The sequence below is a fragment of the Atractosteus spatula genome, chromosome 2 (genome assembly GCF_055471065.1).
Source record: "Atractosteus spatula isolate fAtrSpa1 chromosome 2, fAtrSpa1.hap1, whole genome shotgun sequence".
Classification (NCBI taxonomy): domain Eukaryota; kingdom Metazoa; phylum Chordata; class Actinopteri; order Semionotiformes; family Lepisosteidae; genus Atractosteus; species Atractosteus spatula.
Window position 1 is genome coordinate 51,756,377 of NC_142707.1, and position 22,576 is coordinate 51,778,952.

Sequence of the window (22,576 nt, forward strand, 5' to 3'; positions counted from 1 at the left end):
TGGTGCATATTGAACTCAGATTTCCAAAACCTCCCGAAAATATACACTTGAAAATTCAATTTGTAACACAGCCTAGCCTGGAATTCTGATAAAGGCTTTATGTTTAGTGCACCTGACCCAATTCATATTACAATACAAATTCCATATGTACTGTATAGTAACAACAGCCCAGTTCTACAGTAGATCTATAAGATCCATTGAGTGCTAAAGCAGAATGACTAGCTACACATACTGTACTACACTGTGAAGCAATAATAAATGCATTATTGTCAAGCCATTTCCAAAGGGTTCACACTAAATCAGTTTTTACAAGATTATTATTCTGAATTAATTATCATTGTACAGTATGTGTTCAAAATGTACTCACAGACCAAAGTAGATTTATTTCCATTACTGTATATCTTTTGTATTGGATCTGATATGATCTGCTGAACTTGAGAGCCAGATCGAACTCACAGGGAACAACACTTCCCCACCCTTTCAGGTCTAGACCACTGGGAGACAAAGGTGTACCAGTGAGGAGATCTGTGACTGCAGGAAGGAAAAGTGAATGATGTGCTTCTGTCTTCAGACACTGATATCGTCGGTTCTTGACCTTGTACATTTACTGTAAGTGCAGCATCTGACACCTTCAACGATAAAACACTGACTGCTCAGTCGGCCTCTCTATCTGTGTTTTCTCCTTGTTCATATCATACCTCACAATCTGGTGTTATTTATCTCATTACATGCTTGGGCCTACACTGCTTTCCCTATACAGTACTTGCTCTAGCTAGGAGACATGACCAAGAAACACAATGTTAACTTTCACTGTTATTCTGATAACACACAGCTGTGTTTGTCTTAGAATCCCATTGACTCCTCAGCCACAAATAAGCTATCGTCCTGTCTTGCTGACATCAAAAACTGGATAGCTATTATTTTTCTCCTACCATATTAAAATTGAGATCAAAGGGAATTGTTACTGTTATTTTCCCCAGATTTAATCACCCAGCTGGGTAAACATCCTACTCTAGGTGTAACGTACCAAATTATTTGTCTGACACTTGCATAGAAATTTATAATTATACTTCTTTAAACATAGTGGTATTTTACTGGAGCAATCGGGTGCTGTACCTTGATCAAAGGTACAACAGCAGTGTCTCACCTGAGAATCCAATCCACAACATTCCAGATACGAGCACAGAACCCCAAACCTCTGGAAACCTTAACCTCTGGGAAATACAGGACAATCACCATGTAACCTTACCACTTCTATACTATAACTACAAACTACACTATTCAGAACTGGTCTGACTGAGAGAAATCTTCTCCGGTGTTCTTTACTCATTTAAAGTCAAACCTAATTTCAATCATCTGAAAAGATCTCTCTGTTGCACTCACTTGCAAATGCAAGAAAATGTATTTTCTCTCTAGATTGTCCTGAAGCACCCCTCCTATGGCTTCAACAAATACGGCTCGGAGAGACAGACGCAGTGCACTGAGCATGTTACAGGAGTGATGCCCCCTCCTGAAAGGCCGACAGAGTGTTGAATTCTCTCTCAGCAGCAGAGTTCGCCGCTGTCTAAGGCGTGGAGCTGCGTGGCTCAGGATTCACAACCCAGCAGAGGCAGAGTGGAGCTGCAGTCATGCTCTGTCAGAGGATCTCAAATCACTGCTCAGCTGCATCTGCAGCGATTCAGCAAACAAAGTTCCAGATTGGGATTAAGAGAATCAAGGGCTTTGGACAAGTCAATACAGGCTCTGATCTATGATTTTTAAGGCATCTTACTGAATGCTACTTTTCAAAAGCTTTTACAGTCCTCTAAATCAGTCTATATTGCATTGCAGCAAACATGAATTCTAAGAAATACCACGAAATCAAATAAAACCAAGAGCGTGAGCAGAAATTCGGCCTCACTCTGAAACACCATCATCAGTCCACATTTAGCAGGGATTACAGAAGTCAGTGCATTACCTGCAGGAAAGTGACAGCCTTCGCTTATTTATATTAACAAACTAAACATTGCTCAGCAGCAGGGTACAATGGAGGGATTCACAGGAGAGGAAGGGGCAGTTTGTTTCTGTCTTGCTGTTCACTTGTCTTGCTCCGGTATTCCTGACAAGAGGGTGCAAATCTCCAGGGACCGTCCCAGCTGTGTGTTGACTTACAGGAGGCATGTGTCTCTCCGTGCCTTTATTTCAATATACATTTCACTGGTGGCTGAAGAGAGGATTAGCACCTCTTTACTGCACCTGTTTCCACTCATGGGTGGGTGAGAAAGATTCAGGTCAGCAACCACCAGGCTGCTCTTTTACTCAAATCAGCACTCAGACAAGAGTGACACAAGCCAGGACCTGTTAAATCATGGCTGATGAAGTATCCCAAACATAGGCCTTTGCTTTAATGGAGCAGGGATTGTGTGTTACTGTGATGGCATGATTCTCGCATTCATCACAGTAGCGCACATATGCGGTTTTGCATTTCACAATTTATTTGCAGAATGGTCTAATAAACATTGATTGCATAATTCAGTCACTTATACAGTAGCAAGCAAAAATATCCATTTTAAAATGACCTCATAGTGTGATCTGCTGGCTGTCTTTAATTATTGTCTAATTCTGGATATGTGAAAAGCAATGGGTGTACTGTATAGTATTAGTATATACATTTCCTTTTAAACCAAGTTATGATTGAATTAAGAACACATACTGTACATGCTGCCAGTGCAATACACAGATCTCAAGGCTTTGCAGGCTCAAGAACTGATTATCTTGTTACCAGACTGCCTCTTGGAGTGTTTGGTTGTATGTTTGGGGACTGACACTCCACCCACTGTGAATTTGTCAAAGCTGAGATAAGCCAAGTCCAGGCCCACACCTCCAGGGAAGAAAGGTGTTTTTCATTTGTTTTCTAGTGCACTGTGCTATACCACATGGGCCCGTTCATATGAGTCACTGTAGCAGAGAAAGGAGCTGATGTTTACTTAGTGCAGGAGCAATGAGAAATGATGCACAGCAATGTGGAAGTATATTTAAACTGATAGCTGGAGGCACTTCTTTACCCAAAGGGTGGTAGGTGTGTGGAACAAGCAAGCCAGTTGTGTTGCCGAATCTGATAATCTGGCTTCTTTCAAGAAACAACTGAATGAGATCCCCCAGTCAGGACTGTAGGCATTTCTTTTCCCAAAGAGTGGTGGGAGTGTGGAACAGGCTGGACGGGCTCCTCGGATCACATAGCTTCCAGCAAACAAAAAGGGTAAAAGGGCTGATGCCCCCCTCGTTTATAACAGATCTTCTGCTCATTTATTGCAATTCCATTACTTATTGCATGTATCATAACATGCAGCCCAGTAGCAAGTTCTGTCTATACTTGTATATCCTGCTCAATACTGTATTTTATTGATTCAGAGCTGGTCTATCTCTAACATAATTAAAAGATAATCCTTTTCACCAGTGCTAAAAGACTCATAAAACATTTGGGAATGTTAGGCTAGCTGCAGTGGACACCGTAGCTGAATTTACCTCTAAATGACCTGAACTCCCAAACACCCCACTGCCCAGCATGGATAGACTAAACTCAGTAGAGAAGAAAGGGATGTGGGCTTCTCTCTTGTGAAAACTAAATTAAGAAGGCAAAGAGGCAGCAGAAAGAAGGACCATGTGTATTTTATTTAGACTTTAATGAAAAATTTAGTTTGGAAGGCAGAGTGATACTTAAGCCTCTCAAAACAAAATAATAAAAAAATAAAAATAATCCCCTTTTGGACCTTGAAGTGGCCGCTGTTTGTGGTCGTTTTTAATCAGGTGCGGCATTTTGCCTTTTTTTCGACATTGTAAAAAAAGCGTAAAAACATTTTTTAAGGAGGCCACGGGGCTACAAGACCTGGATGGCAAGGACAGTGCCAAGAAATCAGGAAAACCCTTTGACATCGAGGTCTGATGTGTCGGTCTAGTTTTACAGACGGTGCTTTAATAACTTGCACATTTCCTGCATTATCGTGCTGGCTCGTCAGGGCTGACTATAGGCTGACATCAGAGGGAACGAAAGAACAGTTACAAACAGGAGGAGGCTATCAGCCCATCTGACCCATCTGGTAGTTAGTACAGTAGTTAATTAATCCAATGATCCCATCCACCTGTTTCTCAAAAAAGTGGGCTTCATAATCATGGTTAGACAACTTGCTCCTGACTCCCACCACCCTTTGTGTAGAGAAGAGCCTCCTGGCCTGACTAGATGATCTCATCCAGTGGTCTCTTGAAAGAAGCCAACCACAACGCTTCTATTGGCTTTAACAACATGGCTGGTAAGCTTCTTCTAGACTTCCACAGCCTTATACGTAAAGAAGTGCGTAATACGTTATACGTAATACGTTATACGTAAAGAACAGTTGTTGGTTTTACATGCACCTTTGGGCAGTTCCCATGTGACATCAGATTCGTGTTTCACTGTTGATTCTAAGGAAGTTTACTGGGTTGATGTCATCAATGTTTCTGAGGATTTTCAAATAAACAAATTTATCTGTTAGAGAGTATAAATATATGAGTGTTTATGTAGTGCTCTTCACTTGTGTACTGTACTGTAGAGTGGCTGGTAGCTTGAACACATAGGCAGCCTTGCCGTGGCAGAAGAGCTGATCATTGTAAAAGCAATAGAGACCAACCAATCTGAGTGGACTTCACTCGAGTGGGAAAAAAGAGGAATCAGAGCCACTCAAGAGGGCCTCCCAAAGCCTGTCCCCAATGTGGACCACAGTGACACCTGGTGGCAGGCTGTTGTCAAAGCAGGATGCCCTTCCCGCCATCCCAGCAGCCCTGGCTGAGCGAAACGGGTCGTACTGTACCTCATTGGCTGAGTCCGCAGGGCTGTCTTCAGGTCCTCCACCACTTTGTTTCTCATCTCCATCTCCTCCTCGTCGAAGGCAAACAGGGTCTGCATCTGCAAACATGGATCGGAAGAACCATGACGGAAAGAAGACAGAAGCCGAAACGTCCAGGTTTTATGGGGGCTGAAGAGACAAGGTTCATGTTTTAAAACTCGGCGAGCTCACAGCCACATGTTCACCATCGTGCCGTCTCCAGACAGCAACTCTAGCTACGGGTGCGAGTGGAGACCTGCCGATCAGAGCACGGGGCCGGCGTCTGGCAGGGGACTGATTCAAGCGCAGACTGGGGTTTTGGCTGTCCCGTACAGTTAAATCCTCAACTCTGGGACAACAAGTAGTTTTTTTTGTGAAAACTTGAAAGTGTAATAAAACTCAAGGCCATTTCACATTAAATGAACAAAAGCACATATATTTAATTTAATATGAATGTACATGATGTTGGTTTAACCTGGCAGCCTTTCAGTCTGTCCCTGTTAGCCAACACTGCCCCAATGGAGAGAAGTTATTTGAGAAAAGCGGAGATTTATTTTATTTGTATTTTGAAGCTATTCTGCTTCAGCAAGTGTTGCTCACATTCATTTGACCATCATCCTAGGTAGCTGTGTTCTACTACCTCTAAAAATGTAACACAAGAAAGCAATATCTTAGCAATGGAAAATAATGTCTGCTTGCAACACCTCCTCATTTGGCTTAGAAACTTTTACTCTTCACAAAGCTTGAATACCGCAGCGCATTAGCTACAGTATATTAAGTACAGAATGATATATTTTTTGAGCCACAGCAAGAAAATGTAATGGAGGTCATACAGCTACAACACAGCTATATATAGAGAGACTAGTCAATCAGCAGTGATAGCAGGAAACTACAGTATTCAGCACACTTTTCAAGAGCTCCTGCCCTGTTCTGTGATCTCAATGTCAAATCCGACAGATGTTTCAGTCATAATATTCATCTGGAGGTCTGGCTCCACTTGTCCAGATGGCTCTAATAACCTCGGCCAACTGCAAAATCTCCAGCTCCTGCTTTTCGAATTAATATGTGCGCTCTTGTTCGTGGGGATTACACATCAGCATCGCCGGCCTGCTGTGCACCCCGGCTCTGGTTTTCAATTCTCTCCCAAACGGTAATCCCTGCTAACCACGGGCTGCTGGACCGGGGCTGGCTACCAGCAGCTGGGCCAGCGATGTGTCATGGCTCCCCTGTGTTTGAAAGAGAGCCCCCTGACTTACCTAGCCAAATTAACAACGCCAGAGCTGGTCTGGTATCCCTAATTGCTTTTCACAGGAAACTGTACAAAAGTTACGAAAATAAAACATCGAGGTTCTGCATTACACTCTGCAGTAACAGACAAAAGCAACACAAACTGAGATGAAGAACCGGAGATGGTGAAAGCTGTGTTGTGATGACTGCACAAACTTGCTGAAAGCCATGCTTTCACACAGACCTGCCTACCATTTCTTTACTCATTTGTTTGACTAATGCTTTTCTGCAATGTAACTTACATTTGTACCCATTTATAACAAGCTGGTTTTAACCAGAACAAATTCATGTGAACCACCATGGTCAAGGGTATGATAGCAGTGTCTCACCCGGGGGTTGAACCCACAAGGCTGCAGTGACAAGCCCAGATCCCTGACACTGCTCCACACAGCTGCCCTCAAGGTTGCATCTCATCTTGCACTGAGTCAGCACTGGCAGATTAACAGCTACCAGGAGTTCCCTGGAGATCGCTTTGGTTGACCTCAAAGTCTGAAGCCATGATGCAAACTCTTCTGTCCCAGCCAGGACACTGTGTAGCAGTAGAGCAGGAAAGCACAGGGAAAAGACCTCATAGCTTCCCACATCCTTCTGAATTCCACACACACTCTGCACTTTCTGAAATGAGTGAATTTTCCTAGTAAGCAAGTTTCTGGACATGAATGTGATGTGGACAGAGGTGAAGCCATAGACATATACTGTAACTGCCACACTTGGCTGGGTCCTATTTGTCAATAATTATTCTAGCTAATCCTAACAAATTACTGCTTGCATTATATATGTAGTACTGTACTTTTCACCCCAGGGGATCCCAGAGCACTTTACGTATGGGATGGGGGACCCATTTCATCTACGACAGAAGTGTTGCACAGACGGGCTGCAGCCATTCCGGGACAGTGGCCTCACTAAGCAGCAGATCAGGTGGAGACATGAGGAACTTCTTCAGCCATGGAATCAAGGGGGAACTTCAGAGAAGCCAGACTGTTGAAAACCTACGTGGAATTCAGCCAGGGCACGGGGGTTAATCTGATCTTAAGAAGAGTGCTGTGAGATCTGGACCGACCAGAGTGTCAGTACTTTGGCTTGACATCTTTTATTGAGGGAAGGCACCTCGGGCAACACAGTGTCCCAAGTCACTCACTGGGACATTGAGTTTGGGAATTCCAGTTCTCTTGTAGGATCCCCCAACACTACTTACAGCAGCAATCTGGTTTCCTTGGAAGTCATCCCAATAATGACTGGGCCCTGATCAACTACCTTCGGAGATTTAAAAAGATCAGACTGCAAGTCAGTGACATTGTTGTCACCGGTATTATATTGTCATATAAGCAGAACCGACATACAGTATTATACATATAAGTATTGCACCAACAGCAACATGGGGACTTTGCTTTTACTTGTTGTTTTTCCTTATTCATCGGCCTGCTGTTTCTGGTTGTTATTAATTCTTCTAAATCAAGTCAGTTATCACTAGCATTTTATGTTTTAGAATAAGTCTATAATTCTATCCTTGAAGGAACAGCATATATAAACCTCAACAAAAGGAGCATTAATCTTGGAATGCTTTATTGTAATAGTGCCTGATCTAGGTTCTTCTATCCGAAAAAAAGAGAACACAGATTGTATTACTTCAGGTAATGCTCCAAAATTTTGGAAGGTGACTAAATATTTCAATATTTCCTCAAAGAGAAAACTATAGCATACAGCACCATTGCATGGCTAAGTTATGTATCTGTAGCAAATGTTAAACGTTCATTGAACATTAACCTTTTACACCTCGAATAAAATATTCTATCCAGTGGGATGCTGTACTCTATCACAAGCTGAGGTTTCTAATTCCAGAAGACAGATCTTTCAATATTTCATAAGGCCTGCTCTGTTCATGTCTCAATCCTAAGTATCTGGTGATCCATAATACAACACTTGCTATATGATTCTTTTTTAAGGAGAAATCATTTTCTTCATTAGCATGTTTGAAGGTGAGATGCTATTTTAGAAAAACAGATGCTAAAATGCCTGCTTTAACCTGTGTGTGTGTGTGTGTGTGTGTGTGTGTGTGTGTGTGTGTGCATTTTCTCTGCAGGGTTGCCGATGGACAATTTGAAGTCATGGATGTTCATATAACTGCCCAACATGTTGATGAAGCTCAAATAGCATCGCGTTGAGCTGTGTTTACACTAGGACAGCCAACAGCCACAGCCCATGGATGGTAACCAATACCTTTCTCTCTTTCAAATTCCCCCCTCACCCCACTCCTGCAGGCTCTTTCAATCTGAAAAGAAATACCTTTGTTTTTCTTCTTTTCATCCCCTTACTCATTTTAATGGCCTTGACTTCTGGAAAAATACATTCATAACACTTTGCTCTGTAGCTGGTCTTTTACATTCCGCTTGGCTTTTGGATAGATTGTACAGCAGGCTCTGAACTGCAGCCATTAAAATAAACACTGCACACACGTCAAAGTTTCTTTTGGTGTTTTGATAATGAGAAATATGGGAGAGGAGCTGTGTTTGGTTAGTCATGATGATTAGTTCTTTGTAGATCTACTGGAGCGTTGTGATACAGCGGGTGAAACGAAACTCTTTATAGTGTGTGTTGGTTAGAAAAGCAGAGACAGGACCCACGTTAAGATCCCACGAGTCAGAGGTTTATTCCCAGCCCAGCACAGATCACAGCACTCTGCTTGCAGCCTGCTTGCAATGGTAAGTAGGAATTTATGCACCTTGCAAAAACATTTACCCCCTTCCAATGATGTCCCATTTTGCTGAATTTAGACTGATGCATACGTGTATTTCAAGTGGTGGTGCTCGACGTCTGTGCCAAAGTTTAAATTCCTTCACCCCAAAAAGCGTGAATCCAGCTGCGATGGCCAATATTCAGTTTAAAACATTTGGAGTCGTCATTTGTACATTGTACACAAAATGGGACGTCATCGTTGGTGGGGGGAGTGAATATTTTTGCAAGGCTCTATTTTAAAAAACAACCCGAGAAAATGAATGAACCTAAGGCCTTTTAAATGCCCGCTTTAGGGCTGGTGTAGTGCAGGCCCACGAAAAAGAATAAAGTGCTGTTAATGTATGTCCAATGCAAAACCGAAACCTCTGCACACGTTTAGCGCTGGCCAATGTGGACGCTGTCTGCAAGGTGTGAGGGAGCTGGTGAGGACTGGATACTCACAGCAGCCATGGAGTTGATGCGGTCGATGTAGTAATCGGGCCAGCTGGTGGCCAGCTTGTTGGGATCCTCCTGCTCCTGCAACAACAGAATGGGGAGAAATGTGGGCATGCTGGGAAACAAAGCAGCTGGATGGACTCTGGGCACTGCCCTGGGATACGGGAAGCGGAGACAGCTCTCGGAACGCAACGCCAACAGGAGCAGCCACGGTCCACAGTCATCCTCAGATCTGGACTGGGCACAGGGAGCGGTCACCGTGGTACAATTACAGATAATACCATACTACAGTACAATCAGACAGCAAAAACAGTAAAACCAAGAGAGAACAGGTAAGCAAAAGCATAGGGCAAATAGAGAAAGTGCAACCTAGTTCTCAAAAGTGAACGTATTCCGACCTCATGAGTCTCAGTCAATAAAGAGCTGATGCACAGGAGATTTGCAGGAAGTCCCCAATGGGAAGTTTGGAAGAAGCTACCCAGTCATATTGTTTAAATCGCTATCCTGGTTCCTTTTACAAAACAGCAGGATGAGATCCTCTAATCAGGACTTTTTTACACAATGTGTGGTGGGAGTACAGAACAAGGAATCCAGCCATGTCAATGACGTTGATACTGGATTAACTATTATCTATTACTATTATCTACTAAGCAAGCTAGATGTGCCAATTGACCTCTGCCTATGTTCTGACATTTTGCCTTTACATAGCAACATATTTTGGTTCACCAAAGTTCTACACATTTTAGAGAGCAAAATAAAAATGAAACATTCCCCATCATATCACAGGAGCTACTGTCAGGAATAAAAATCACAGACATTGCAGTCAAATTTAGTGCAATGGATTATCCTGCTGTTTCAGGATTCAAAACTCCCTGATAAATTCTCTTGCCTTCTTGGGTTTTAACATTTTTCATCTGTCTTTTCAAGAATGTGAAGATTATGCTTTGGAGAGACAGTCCCAGTCTGTGCGGAACATGTGCAAACTCAAAACAGAAATCCTGTCTTACACTCATACAGATTTGCAAGGAGGAAATGCTCAATTGCTGACTTTAATCTAAAGTAGGCGTCTCTAGTCCTGGTTCTGAAGGACTAGTTATTTGTGTCTATGGGTTTTCAGTCCTGCTTGGCTTATAATGACCTGAATCATCTCATAATTATCTTAATTCGACCAGTTTACAAACGTCTCTCAGCTCTAAAGCTGCTGCTTTAAGAAAACCAGAAAACCTGCAGACATAGCAGCCCTCCATAATGGATTGGGGACACCTGCTCTAAAGAATTTTGGAAAAAGAAATTTTCTTGTCTTCTGGTGCTTGTGAAGGTTGTGAATGGTTATAGCCATTCAACTAACTTGAAAGAGTCAAAGCAGGTAAAGACACACTGTTAGTTGAAGTGATCCAAGAAAATCAGAACCAGAGGACACAGATATGCAGTTAACACAAGAGCATTTAGGCCAGAATATAGCAGACTCTCCCTTCAACAAAGACCTGGGGGAATTAGGGACACACTAAACAGGCCAAGAAAACTGGATGACTGGGATCCTTTCAGACGCAGGATGAGATCTTGGATTCGGAAGAACCACTAATGACCAGACATGCAAGATGAAACAAATAGTCTCTGCCACATTTCTAAAACTTCTGTTACTTTTTAGATTGCCTCTGTTGTATTGCAGATCCTGCCATGAGGTATTAAAATGAAATGTGCATAAAAAAGGGAGGATGGCTCAGGAGAAATTTCCTTTTTCCCATATCCCCTAACCCTGGGTTCTGTCACGGGTCTGGAACTGAGCCCCAGGCTTGACTACCAGGCCCTGCTGCTGGTCATTCTCCACAGCGTTCTGTCTCCACTGCTGGGAGGGGAGTTCTTTCAGCACAGCTAACAACCAGCAACAAAACAGGACCTCATTGTCATTGCCCCAAAATTTCAAGTACGAAACCCCTATAGGTCTGTGCTTACAGAGCAGCCTGTTCTTTTCAAGAAGAATTTTCTTTTCATTTTGAAGATGGCCTGGCGAGCTGAGCTGCAGGCAAAGCTTATCAAAGAATGCAAAGGGATTTCTGATATTTTCAACTCAAATAATTTTTGATTTTATTGTTATCACTATCTTGCATTAAAATCGCATTGGCTGTCAGTGAGGGCTGGTTTGTTTGCTACTGCCAATTATCTAATAAGTCAAACTGTGTTTTCAATGCAAAATTGCAACACTGTAACGAGTCCGCAAGTTATGCAATTAGTTTCTTTATTTAACTAAACTGATTTTACTCTAATCAGGTCATTTTTGCAGTCAGGTAAAATGTGGGGATTTATACCTTGGATCACTGATTTGGATTAGATGCTCGAGTCCAGACAGAGACACCTTCTGGGTGGAGTTTGCATGTGCCTCCCCATGGTGCGCAAGAACCCACAATATTTGAGCATTAAAAGTAAACGAAACAGTGTGAGCCCCACCTGGGATCATTATGACTATTCCACTGTATCTTCAGGAAATGGGATAGGAAAAAAAAATTTCCACACCTGGGATACACGCCTACTTTATATCCATCCTGGATAATTCCACAGAGCAAGCTGTCCTCAGATTGACAGGATTCATTGATTCGATCATTTAAACATTATTATATCATTGCCTTTGAGCATTTTTGAAAGCTTGTATTTGTCTGCAAAAGCCATCTCAGAATGTCTGTCATTCTTCAAGCCTCCCAGACTAGGTGGCTTGTATACATATTCCTAATAGGGACTATTTGCACCAGCAGGCATTTTGTGTAGGGGAATCAGAAGCTGAGCTCATTGCCCTGCACTGGGAGCATAAGGCAGGATACTGGACACTATGTGCAGGGGGCACTCTGGCTGTCAATCCAAACGAAAGAGTTTTCCCTCATTGTAGCTCATTTTTTGTCCGCCAAGAAGTGTGAGTCTGAAGGCGGTCTGCTCTTTCTCTTCCAAAGAGGAAAAACCTTGTTACTGTCAGGGGAGGCGCTATCTGCTGTTCCACTCAGAGAGATACGATTCAAGGACTTTTTTGAGGGTGAACATGGGTTTTGCCTCTGTGGCAGATCTACTGAGACTCAATGCTGTTTAGACAAACTAAAAACCTGGTACACAGCAGATCAGGCAGAGAAGTGAGAAGCTGCCTCAGCGATTAAATTAACAAGGAATTTTAAGCAGGCCAGATTGCTAATGACCATGTTAGTCAGGACTTTGATTTAAAGCTGGGGTCTCCAACCCTGGGCCTGGAGAACTCCAATCCCTCTTACAGGTCACACTAAATAACTTGTTACTTAAAGATTAAGAACACCTCTTTAACATGTTGATCAATAAGGTGAGTCACATTTCAATGAAGTTAACACTGGTCCTTGAGAGCTGAAGGATATTCTGATTTGAAAATTCACTCTAAATTACTTAATTGAACACACTGCCTATTAAATTGATTTGAGTTAAATTGTTCCAGGCCTTTACAAATTTAAAGGCTGTCTATAAACACTGCTGTCCTGGGGATCTCCAGGCCCAGGGCTGGAGCTGGTTTAAAACTCTTCTGGAGAATGGCACCTCCTACAGCAACAAATTGGAGCCCTGGTTTTGAAATTCTGGTGTAGGATGGAGAGCCCCACCTACTTTGTCTTTCCTTTGAAGTCTTTCCTTCCAGCACTGACCAGGCCCAGCCTCGCTCCTTCTGAGATCTTCCAAAATTAAAAAGGTAATGCTTGCAAGATCAGGCTGGCGCTAGTTCTACTTTCTGTCATATTGTAGCACTCATGCTGTATCTGTTAGCATTCAGAACTCCTGTCTGATGAGAGAAAGGCATCCCACCCAACTTGGGAACCAGCCCCTGCAGAGCAGCGATCGCTGTGCACAAACCCTCTTGAAGTGTTTGCCTTTACACTAGATTTGCAACGTGGAATGTGCCATCGATTAAGCCCATGCACGCTTCCACGCTCGTGAAAAACATCTTGTCAAACGTGCGCGCAAGTTATGAGTCTGTATCACTCAGCATCTCTTAAAGGCTTACAGCCCAGATTGTTTGAACTGAGAGAGGAGAGGTGAGATCTTGTCAGAGCAGCACCAGTGGTTAACACTAAGCTATGTCACTGTCACATTCGCCGTCATCACAATGCTCCGTTATTATAAATAAAAGGGGCTTTGTCACATTTATGCCCCTCAAGCTGTCTCCACAGAAAAGAAGCTGGATGATGTATGTGTTTGCTTCGGAGATTATTATAGACTATGTCTGACTGATCGAGTTCCAGAGCCTCACTGACTGTGCAACACACAGCTACGAGAGAGAGAGAGAGGCCAGCTGTGTGAGTGCGAGGAGAGGGAAGCCTCTGGAGAAAAGAGGCAACAGCAGTCACCGTCTGTCTAAAACCCCCAACCCAGCCACCTCAAGTAAAAGAAACCAGCCCGTGCAGCAAGCTACCCAGCCATGCTGGTGGACCTAGGCCCATTCAGAAAATGGTTTTGTTAGATAATAAGATCAATTTAGTTATTAGCAACCAAAGGAGCAAGGATGGCCTGTTCTTCTGTGTTTGATCCAACAAGAAACAGTGGAGATCTGTTGCACTGTAGCAAAACATCATGAATCACGGCTGAATGATACCCCACCTCTATCTAAAAAGGCTTGTGACTCATATGGATTATCTACAGCTCAGATGGAAGAAACCTGGAATTGCATGTGGAATTCTGGGATGAGCACACTCAACATCGCCATTGACGTTCATAAAAAGATCCTCATTGCTCAACCCAGGCTGCAGTATTTCAGCTGACCTGAACTCCCCTTCCCCCTCCACCAGCGCATACACACACACCTTCTGACATGAAACACCAGCCTCTCCTTTGTGCTAAAGTAGAGTTCTGGCACTGACAAACCTCTTTACAAGAACAGGACTTTTCTCCTCGAGCCGCTGTTTACACTTTCCATCCCTGCTCCCTGGGCCTGGCTGAACTCACCGGTGAATGTGAGAGCCAGCGCAGGCACTCCAGCTGTCCAAACTCGGAGCCAAGCCCCAGCTGCCTGCAGAGAGAGGAGACGCGCTCCTGCAATCCTGCGGGTCGGAGCACTGGGCCCGTGTGACAAGCGCAGCTCTCCCTGCTCTCACCGGGGCTCGAACCCTGTTGCCCTCGGGCTCTGAGCGCGCACCATGAGGGAGCGGGCAACTGGCCCAGGGCAACTGCCACGCCACAAGACTGTGTCCTCTGACACAGTTGAGTTTTATACTCATTTCAGAGGGGGGTAATGTCACTTCATAGGCCAGCAGCCATATCACCCTGCAACTCCCAACTGGCAGCCTGCTGAAGCTCAGCAGGTGTGAGCCTGGTAAGTACCTGGATGGGAGACCCCCTTCGGATGAGACGTAAAACCGAGGTCTTGACTCTCTGTTGTCATTTAATCAGAGGGAGTTTCTCGAAAAGAGTAGGGGTGGTACCCCGGCATCCTGGCCAAATTTCCCATTGGCCTTGACCAACCATGGCCTCTTAAAAATCCCCATGTATGAACTGGCTTCATCACTCTGTTCTCCTCACTGATAGCTGGTGTGTGGTGAGCATTCTGGCGCACTATGGCTGCTGTCACATCATCCAGGTGGGGCTGCACATTGGTGGTGGTGGAGGGGAGTCCCCATTACCTGTAAGGCACTTTGAATGGAGTATCCAGAAAAGCGCTATATACTGTAAGTGTAAGAAACTATTATTACTTCTATAACCCACTCAGTGCATGAACACTGTTGTGTTCTCCCCTTCTGAATTCCCCCTGCTCATGCTCATGCTCAGGGTGCCTGATTTTTACACCTCTATGCCAGCTTTCCTTTACCTGAGACAAAGCCTGTAATAACGATGCTGTATCTTTGAAGCAAATAACCGACAGCAGTTAGTGAATCCCCGGGTCTGCATTCCCTGACATTATTCCAAACATATCAACAAGAACGCAGCAAGGATCATACGGACTGGGTAAGGGGAATGCAGAGCAAAAAATCAAAATGTTTGCAAACATAGATTCATTTTATCTTTGAATCACAATGACTGCAAAGGGGTAGCCCAGGGTTCCGGCTGTTACACGGAGCCCCCATTGTGTCTGATAGCAAGTCCCTCTTTAAATTAAAAATTAAATGTAATGCCATCAATGTTTTTGTAGCAGAAATCAGACTGTATCAGGCAGCACTCTCATATTATTCTAACGTCAAATGCTGTTCCACCTGTCTGGATATTTCCACTGATTCCTTTGATATGGCTTTCCCTTGTTAGTGGGCCAGACCTAATTTAGAATTTCTTTCAGGCTGATGTGAAATTTACTGCCTGCTCCAGCAATCTTTTGAGAGCATTAAAAAAAGGACTGTGATATATAATATATTTTGTCTGAGAGCGGTGATCATGAGAAGTCTAGGGCACACTGCGAGTTTGATATATATAATACACGTTTTTACAAGGACCGCAGTCAATGCATCCCAAGTATTCCTGAGGCTGTTCCATTTTATTCTGTATGACTGCTCTATTCAGGAATTCAGAAAGTCAGAAGGTTAATAGATCACTTCTCGTAACATTTACATAGCCTGGTTCCCAAGAATGTCTTAATTCATTGCTATACAAATCTATTTTATTTTAACACCTAGTTTAGCCAATGACATTTTTGTCAAAAAGATATGCAGCCCTTAAGATGAAGTGTGCTTTAACTTTTTCGCTACATTTCAAGATCAGCTTTTTTCTCACAGGAAAATCTGTGCAGCGCAGCCCCGTGACTGGAGAGCACTAGTGAAAAGCTCGCCTGTCTCATCACGAATGTCTCTATATAATTGTGTTAGCTTACAGATTTCCTTCTGTCAGGATGCCAGAAGCCTAAACATTACTATTTTGTTGTAAAACATCTTGCTGCTCTGAAATATGCTTCTCTTAAAGTGAAGATCTTCTCTCTTGTTTCTGCCTCTGAATTTATCAGAGTCAGAGGGCTCCTATAGAACAGTAGCTGCCCACAGTCTTAAGTTCTAAACACGTATGTATACGTACACGTACCATATACAGTTACATGGAATGGTAAGATGTAGCCGTATGACTATATAAACATTAATTATTTTGAAGTGTGAAAATATTTAGAAAACACTGAAATGAAGCAAGGGAGGCATGATGGTGTGCTGATTGGTGCCTCATAGCTCCTGGGTTCTGAGATATGGTACCTTCTATGCGGTGTTTGCATGTTCTGCTTTAGTTCATGTGAGTTTTCTCTGGATGCTCGAGTTTCTGCGCGCCTTACAAGCTGGCTGGGTTACCTGCTGTCTCCATTTTGTCCCTCTGTGCCCAACAGTCGACCAGCATCCTGTCCAGGATATACTCCTGCTTTGTACCCAGGATTCCTGTGTCCCACACCGGGAACAAGTGGGTTTCACATAATGGATGGATACATGGAGGAAATGACCTTAGAAAGTCAGCTAATAATGTTTCAGTCAAAGAAATAGAAAACAGATTTTAATTAACGTCCTTAAATGCACTATTTGGATATGGATTGTGGCTCCAGGCTTTGAGTACAATTTGTTTTATGTTTCAGAAAATTCTATTTCTCAAACATGTGCTGTAACTTCTACCGCAGTTGTAAAGAAAACAAAGCGAAAGAGTGTTTTTCACTTATATCAGCCACTGGATGGGCTGATATAATCTTTTTGATCCTCAGAGCAAAAGCACACAGCCACAAGACACAGAGCCGAGGAGCACTCTTGCCAGAAGCTCGCAGGAAGCAACAGGCCCAATGCTGTGCAGGATCCAACGGAGCAACTACACGGAAAACAGGATCACATTTGTTTGTAAATGCTTTTCAAAGGCAATAACCTGGAGACATCATTCCTTGATTGCATAGATGTCTTCACCTCCAAGAGGTTAAGCTTTGTTTCACTAATTATTGTCACATGCAATCAATCTGCCTTCAGTCTGGATCCTCACTCTCCGCAGAGCAAGAACTGCAGCCAGTCAGCCCCTGACCGGTGTTCACACAAAAACACACTCATGTCATATGCTTCCAGAAAATACATCAGCTGCTAGATGTGTGCATCATCTCTTGAGTAGTTCAGAAAGACTGCTGCAAACACATGCTTCATCCTTCTATCCATTTTTTTAAACCGAATTTTCACAATATTCGGCACAAGGAAGCACCAGTCCATCACAGGGCAGACACAGACACAGACACAGACACACACACTGCCACCAATTGTCCCAGAAGTCAACTAACCTGCTGCCTTTCTTTAGATGGTGAGAGGGAGCCAGATAACCCTGAGAAAACCCAAGTGAACATGGGGAGAATACACAAACTCCATGCAGATAACACCCTAGGAAGTGAACGCAGGGCCCCAGAGCTGCAAGACAGTAATGCTAAACACTGAGCCTGCATGCTGCCCGCATGTCTTCTAGATCTCTTTATTTCGTCAACAGTTTAAAGCCTTTGCTCAAATAGTCCCATTTGAGTCTAATTAACTTGGACAGATTCTGTCATTCTGCATGTATCTGACTGGGCCATAGATGACATATAGGTTTTGAAAACCGGTTGGATTTTGGCCCATGAGAACTGGGTTTGGGGCCCCAGGCATTAGGTGGAAATTTAAAGCAGAGTTACGCCTCCAATAGACTTGTCAGGTTTTAGTGGATAAACAGGGTTGAATTACAGGCTTACAGGGGTTCAGCCCTCCTCACACTCATTCTCAGTCTCACACAAGTCCATAAAGGACCCCCCAAAATCTTCTCTCCTCTTTCCATCCTGGGGAACCACAGTCCATGGTTGGAAACCAACCAGCCAGACAGTTATCTGTTTGACAGAGCCTCGCTCTCTAGCATTTGTAAATCAAATGTTCGCATTGTCTGGAACTTACACGCCCTGAAGAAATTTACTACAGATCAATTCCAAGAACAATGGAAAAGGCAGAATTCCAGGCTACCAGCACAAAATGAGATTCTTCGCCCTGCGGCACAGCCTAGTGTATGTCAACAACTTCTGATCCGTCAGCCATGATGAAGGACGATGTGTGCCATAAGTTTTAAGGAAGCAAGTGATGTGCAAGGTGTGGAATCTTGTCCACTGTGCATATTTTCCCATTGTGCACATTTCTTGCATGCTTGAATTTCCGATTCTTAGGTGCAAGTGTTTTGCCGAATGAGTTTGCATCGAGTTTGTTTTTCACTTCAGTCTGAAGACAGGAAGAAGATCGCCGCCCCAGCTCTGTGCAATAACAATCTCAGTGCCAGCTTTCATACCAAACACAACTAATATTGCTCAGAACAGCGCACAAGCTTCAGCTAACCATATGTCTAACAGGGATGCTATACAATAAACACTAAATTGATAACTAATTCAGGATATACAGTACCATTCAAAAAGTTCAGCCAGGCATGTTCCACTTGTTTGTAAGGTTTGCATATGTTTTGAGTTTACTGGAACAGATTTATTTTAGGAATATATTGTTTTGCTTTCTTAACATGCAATATTTCTTAAGTACCGAAAGGCTAATTACAGCACATGGATCCTCGGTGAGGTTCTGCTCAGTCCCAGAGCTGGATGAATTCTGTGAATCTGGCACGGTCATGCACCGCCTTAGAGAAAATGAAATGCTAGTTCGCAGGACGTCTGGTAGCTTCTCCAAAACTCTACCTCTAATTGCCTTTGTTTCTCAGTGACGTCCTGTTGTTATGCTATATGTTTACTCTAAAACAAAAAAAAACTGTCACGATCAATAACATCAAGCAGGCCAGACCGCTGCAGTGGAAAATAATGAATGGCTCTGCTTCCAGCTCAGTCATGCAGTCCCTGCCAAGAACCCTGGTTTGGTAAGGCCGTATGCATTCATTAAAGTTTGTTTTTTGAAAGTTTACAAATCATCTAAATCCATTATCTAAAATCTATGGCTAAGGTACTGGAGGAGGCTGACCACAGACAATTCCTCATGCTCCACCCAGAGGCCAGGCACAGGGAGTCATGGGTGGAATCTGGAAATGAATGAAGAGAATGGAGGGGATGTTATTAACTAGGAACCACACTTTGATGTTAATTAGTTTGAGGGTAATTATCATCCATTAATGCTTAGAAGTACAAGAATAAATAGGTTTTTGGAACTGGACAAGATTGATGGATGGATGATTATCTGGATTTCCTGTGCTCTTAGGGTGACTGAAAGCTTGGTAAAACAGACCCAGATGCGATGGCTGTTTGATCAGGTCAATAACCACAAGCAGTACGGAGTCGTGACAAAGCTAAATCACTTCATCTCAACTTCAGCTACCTTGGGCATCTGATGATCTACGAATCGGGTGAGGTGGATGAGATTTTCTGAACCGTCTGAAGTGATGCTCTGTGTTGAAATTGTCTTGTGATTTGCTGCAAACACACAAGTGAATAAGTACGTGAACCCTTAGATTCAGTAACTTGTGGCATCTCCTTGTGCATCAATGATCTGAACTAGATGTTTCCTCTAAGTGTCTATCAGTCTCTTGTATTAGTACTTAGCGATTGTGTCCCTTTTTGCCCTACAGAACTGCTTCCAGTTGGATAACAATTGAGTGCTCCCTTGCGTGAAGAACTTGCTTCTGGTCATGCTATAATATTTCAATGGGGCTTAGGTCTGGACTTTGACTTGTCCAATCCAAAGGCAAGAGTTCTTCTTTAGCAGTGCTGCTGGTATGTTTAGGATCACTGACTCCGAATGGCTGCATTGCACTTTCTACTTTCGGCTCAGTTTCAGCTGATGAATGGAAGGCCTGACAGTCTCCTCCAGAATGTGCCGACAAAACTCCAAATTCATAGTTCTGTCAAAGATGGCAAACTGCCCAGATCCTGAGGCAGCAAAGCAGCCCTAAACCATGATACTCCACCACCCTGCTTGACAGTCAGGATGAGCTTCTTCTGTTGGAAGGCAGAGTTTGGTTTTCGTCACACAAACCGTTTCTCACTTTAATCAAAAAGGTCAAGTTTTGACTCATCTGTCCAGAGAACACTCTTCCAGTAGCCCTGTGGATCGTCCTGGTGCTCTTTGGTGAACTTGAGACGTGTGACAATGTTCTTAGAGAGCAGTGCTTTCTTCCTGACTGTCCTCTCATGAAAATCATTCTCATTCAGTCTCTTCCTGAGGGTTAAGGCATGAACACTGACATTAGCTGCAGAAAGAGAGGCCTGCAGATCCTTAGATATTACTCTGGGATTCTTTTTGATTTCCGGGTTTGCGGGTTTGGGGAAATCTTGGCAGGAACAAGTCTGGGTAGAGTCACCAGGGCCGTGAATATTTTCCATTTGTAGACTATCTGTCTGAGAGTGGATGCAGAGCTTCAAATTTAGAAATTGTTTTATAACTCTATCCAGATGGATGAGCATCAACTGCTCTTTTTCCGAGTTCCAGTTTAATCTGTTTTGATTGCGGCATGACGTTTTTCCACTAACCTGCATTATGAAGACCACTCACAATTTCTGATTATTATATAGGATAGGGCTGCCCAAACACACCCTTGTTTACTTGTTACCCAATCATTTAATCACTTAATTCTAATGGCCCCTTAATTGTGCTAAATATGTAAAGTACGCTAAGGGTTCACTTATTGTAACACTACGCCTCAAAAAACAGTGAGTTGGTAAATATAAACTTTTTTTGCTATTTAAGAAAAGACCCGTTACAATATAAAAAGGATAACTCCCATAATTATATGGGGGGGGGGGGGTCACATACTTTTTTATGACTGTATACCTTCTACCAGATGGATCTGGACGCAGATCTGCCCAACTAAACGTGGTTCCACGCAGACTCAAGCTTAAATTTGTTTTATTTTTCAGGACTTTTCTAAGACACCTTATCTGTTTTTCCATTCTAGCCTTGTCATCACCTCTCTCAACCAACTAATCCTCTCTGCACTTCCACCTTCAGCCAACATGTTTCCAGCTGTTGTGTACAAACAGCTGCTACTACTTGTGCACCCCAGCGGAAACGTCAGTCCTACCGTACAGAACAGTTCTCCATCGCTTTGCGTGCATGCCCAGTGTTTCTGTCACTGCCCATGACTTTCCAAGGCTTGGGAATTGCATTTACAATTTTTCAGGTTGTGGAGGTCCTGCAGGACTTCTACCCAGGTGGCAGAAGTAGCCCTGGGCAGCGGTCACTCACCTTCTTTTTGCTGCAGTAGATCTGCCATTTTTTCTCGGCTGGCAGAGCAAACATGGCCTCTCTGTTCTTATCTGTGAGGTCCAGCTCATCCTGGAACAGAAGAGAGGGGAGAGTAAGGATTTAGTTAATCCCCTGTGGTTACTGCATGTTTAATTGGAAAATAACCAGGAATTATCCACAAATATTTGGTATATGAATATTATTGACTGTGATGTATTATGGGAGTCATGGAGGCACAGTCGTTAGCGTTATTGTCTCGCAGCGCTGGAGCCCTGAGTTTAATTTCAGACCTGAGGTGCTAGCTGTGTAGAGTTTGTATGTTCTCCCTGTGTTCATGTGGCTTTCCCCTGGGTGCTCGATTCCTCTCACAGTCCAGAGTCATGCTGGTAGTTTAACTGGCTTCTGGGAAAATATAATTGGTCCTGGTGTGAGTGTGTGTCTGCATCTTTCCCGTCCCTTCCAGGGTGTATCCTGCCTTGTGCTCACTGCTTGCCAGGAGGGGCTCTGGCTGCCCTGTGACCCTGAATTGGATGAAGTAGTTAGAAAATGGATGGATAATGTATTATACATCACAGCATGTAAAGACAACAGTTCTGTATGCTAGACTATCATTCAGGCAGTGTGTGAAGTAGTGTGGCCAGGGGTTCAGGACCTATAACTGGAAGGTTGTGGTTTCATACACTTTAGTTGTACCCTTGAGTAAGGTATTTCAACTGATGGCAGTCTTAATACTGTCACCCTGTCAGTCCTTTCCAGAACTTCTTTTTTTCAGTGGGGGGAAAAAAACATTTAATTACATCGAAACATGAGACAAGGACTCCACTAAAGAAATAAAGAATTATGTTTAAAGGGTGTTGGAAGAGTTTTTCTTCATATGCATAAAATATGTGCGTTGTTAATTTGTCACTGGAATGTCAGATGCACTGCAGAATTCTCCCACACAGTGGTAGAAGCTTGCACCCAGGTACCCTCTGTGCCAGCTCTTTTGGAAAGCCATTATTCCGTGCAGAAACATGGAAACCAAAAGTTTAAATGATCAATTACAAGCTGATCAATTACAGCCGTCAGTTAATACCGGACCGTGTCCTGCATTCCGTTCCCTGGGACCAGGGTCCGGAACCACTGTAGCACAGGATTACCATGGCCATTGACAAAGCAGTGTTATCATGTAATTAAGCAATGTTA

General features: G+C 43.4%; 1 protein-coding gene across 2 annotated transcripts in view; it reads right to left on the reverse strand.

Moving 5' to 3' along the window:
• Nucleotides 1-22,576, reverse strand: part of daam2 (dishevelled associated activator of morphogenesis 2) — a 121,613-nt gene that overhangs the window by 41,440 nt on the left and 57,597 nt on the right. For both annotated transcript variants that reach the window (XM_088907593.1, XM_088907584.1), the window contains exons 3-5: nt 21,392-21,481; nt 9,300-9,374; nt 4,824-4,918 (exon numbers count right to left, since the gene is read on the reverse strand). In XM_088907593.1, the coding sequence (XP_088763719.1) occupies nt 4,824-4,918; nt 9,300-9,374; nt 21,392-21,481 (260 nt within the window). The remainder of the gene's footprint in view (nt 1-4,823; nt 4,919-9,299; nt 9,375-21,391; nt 21,482-22,576) is intronic.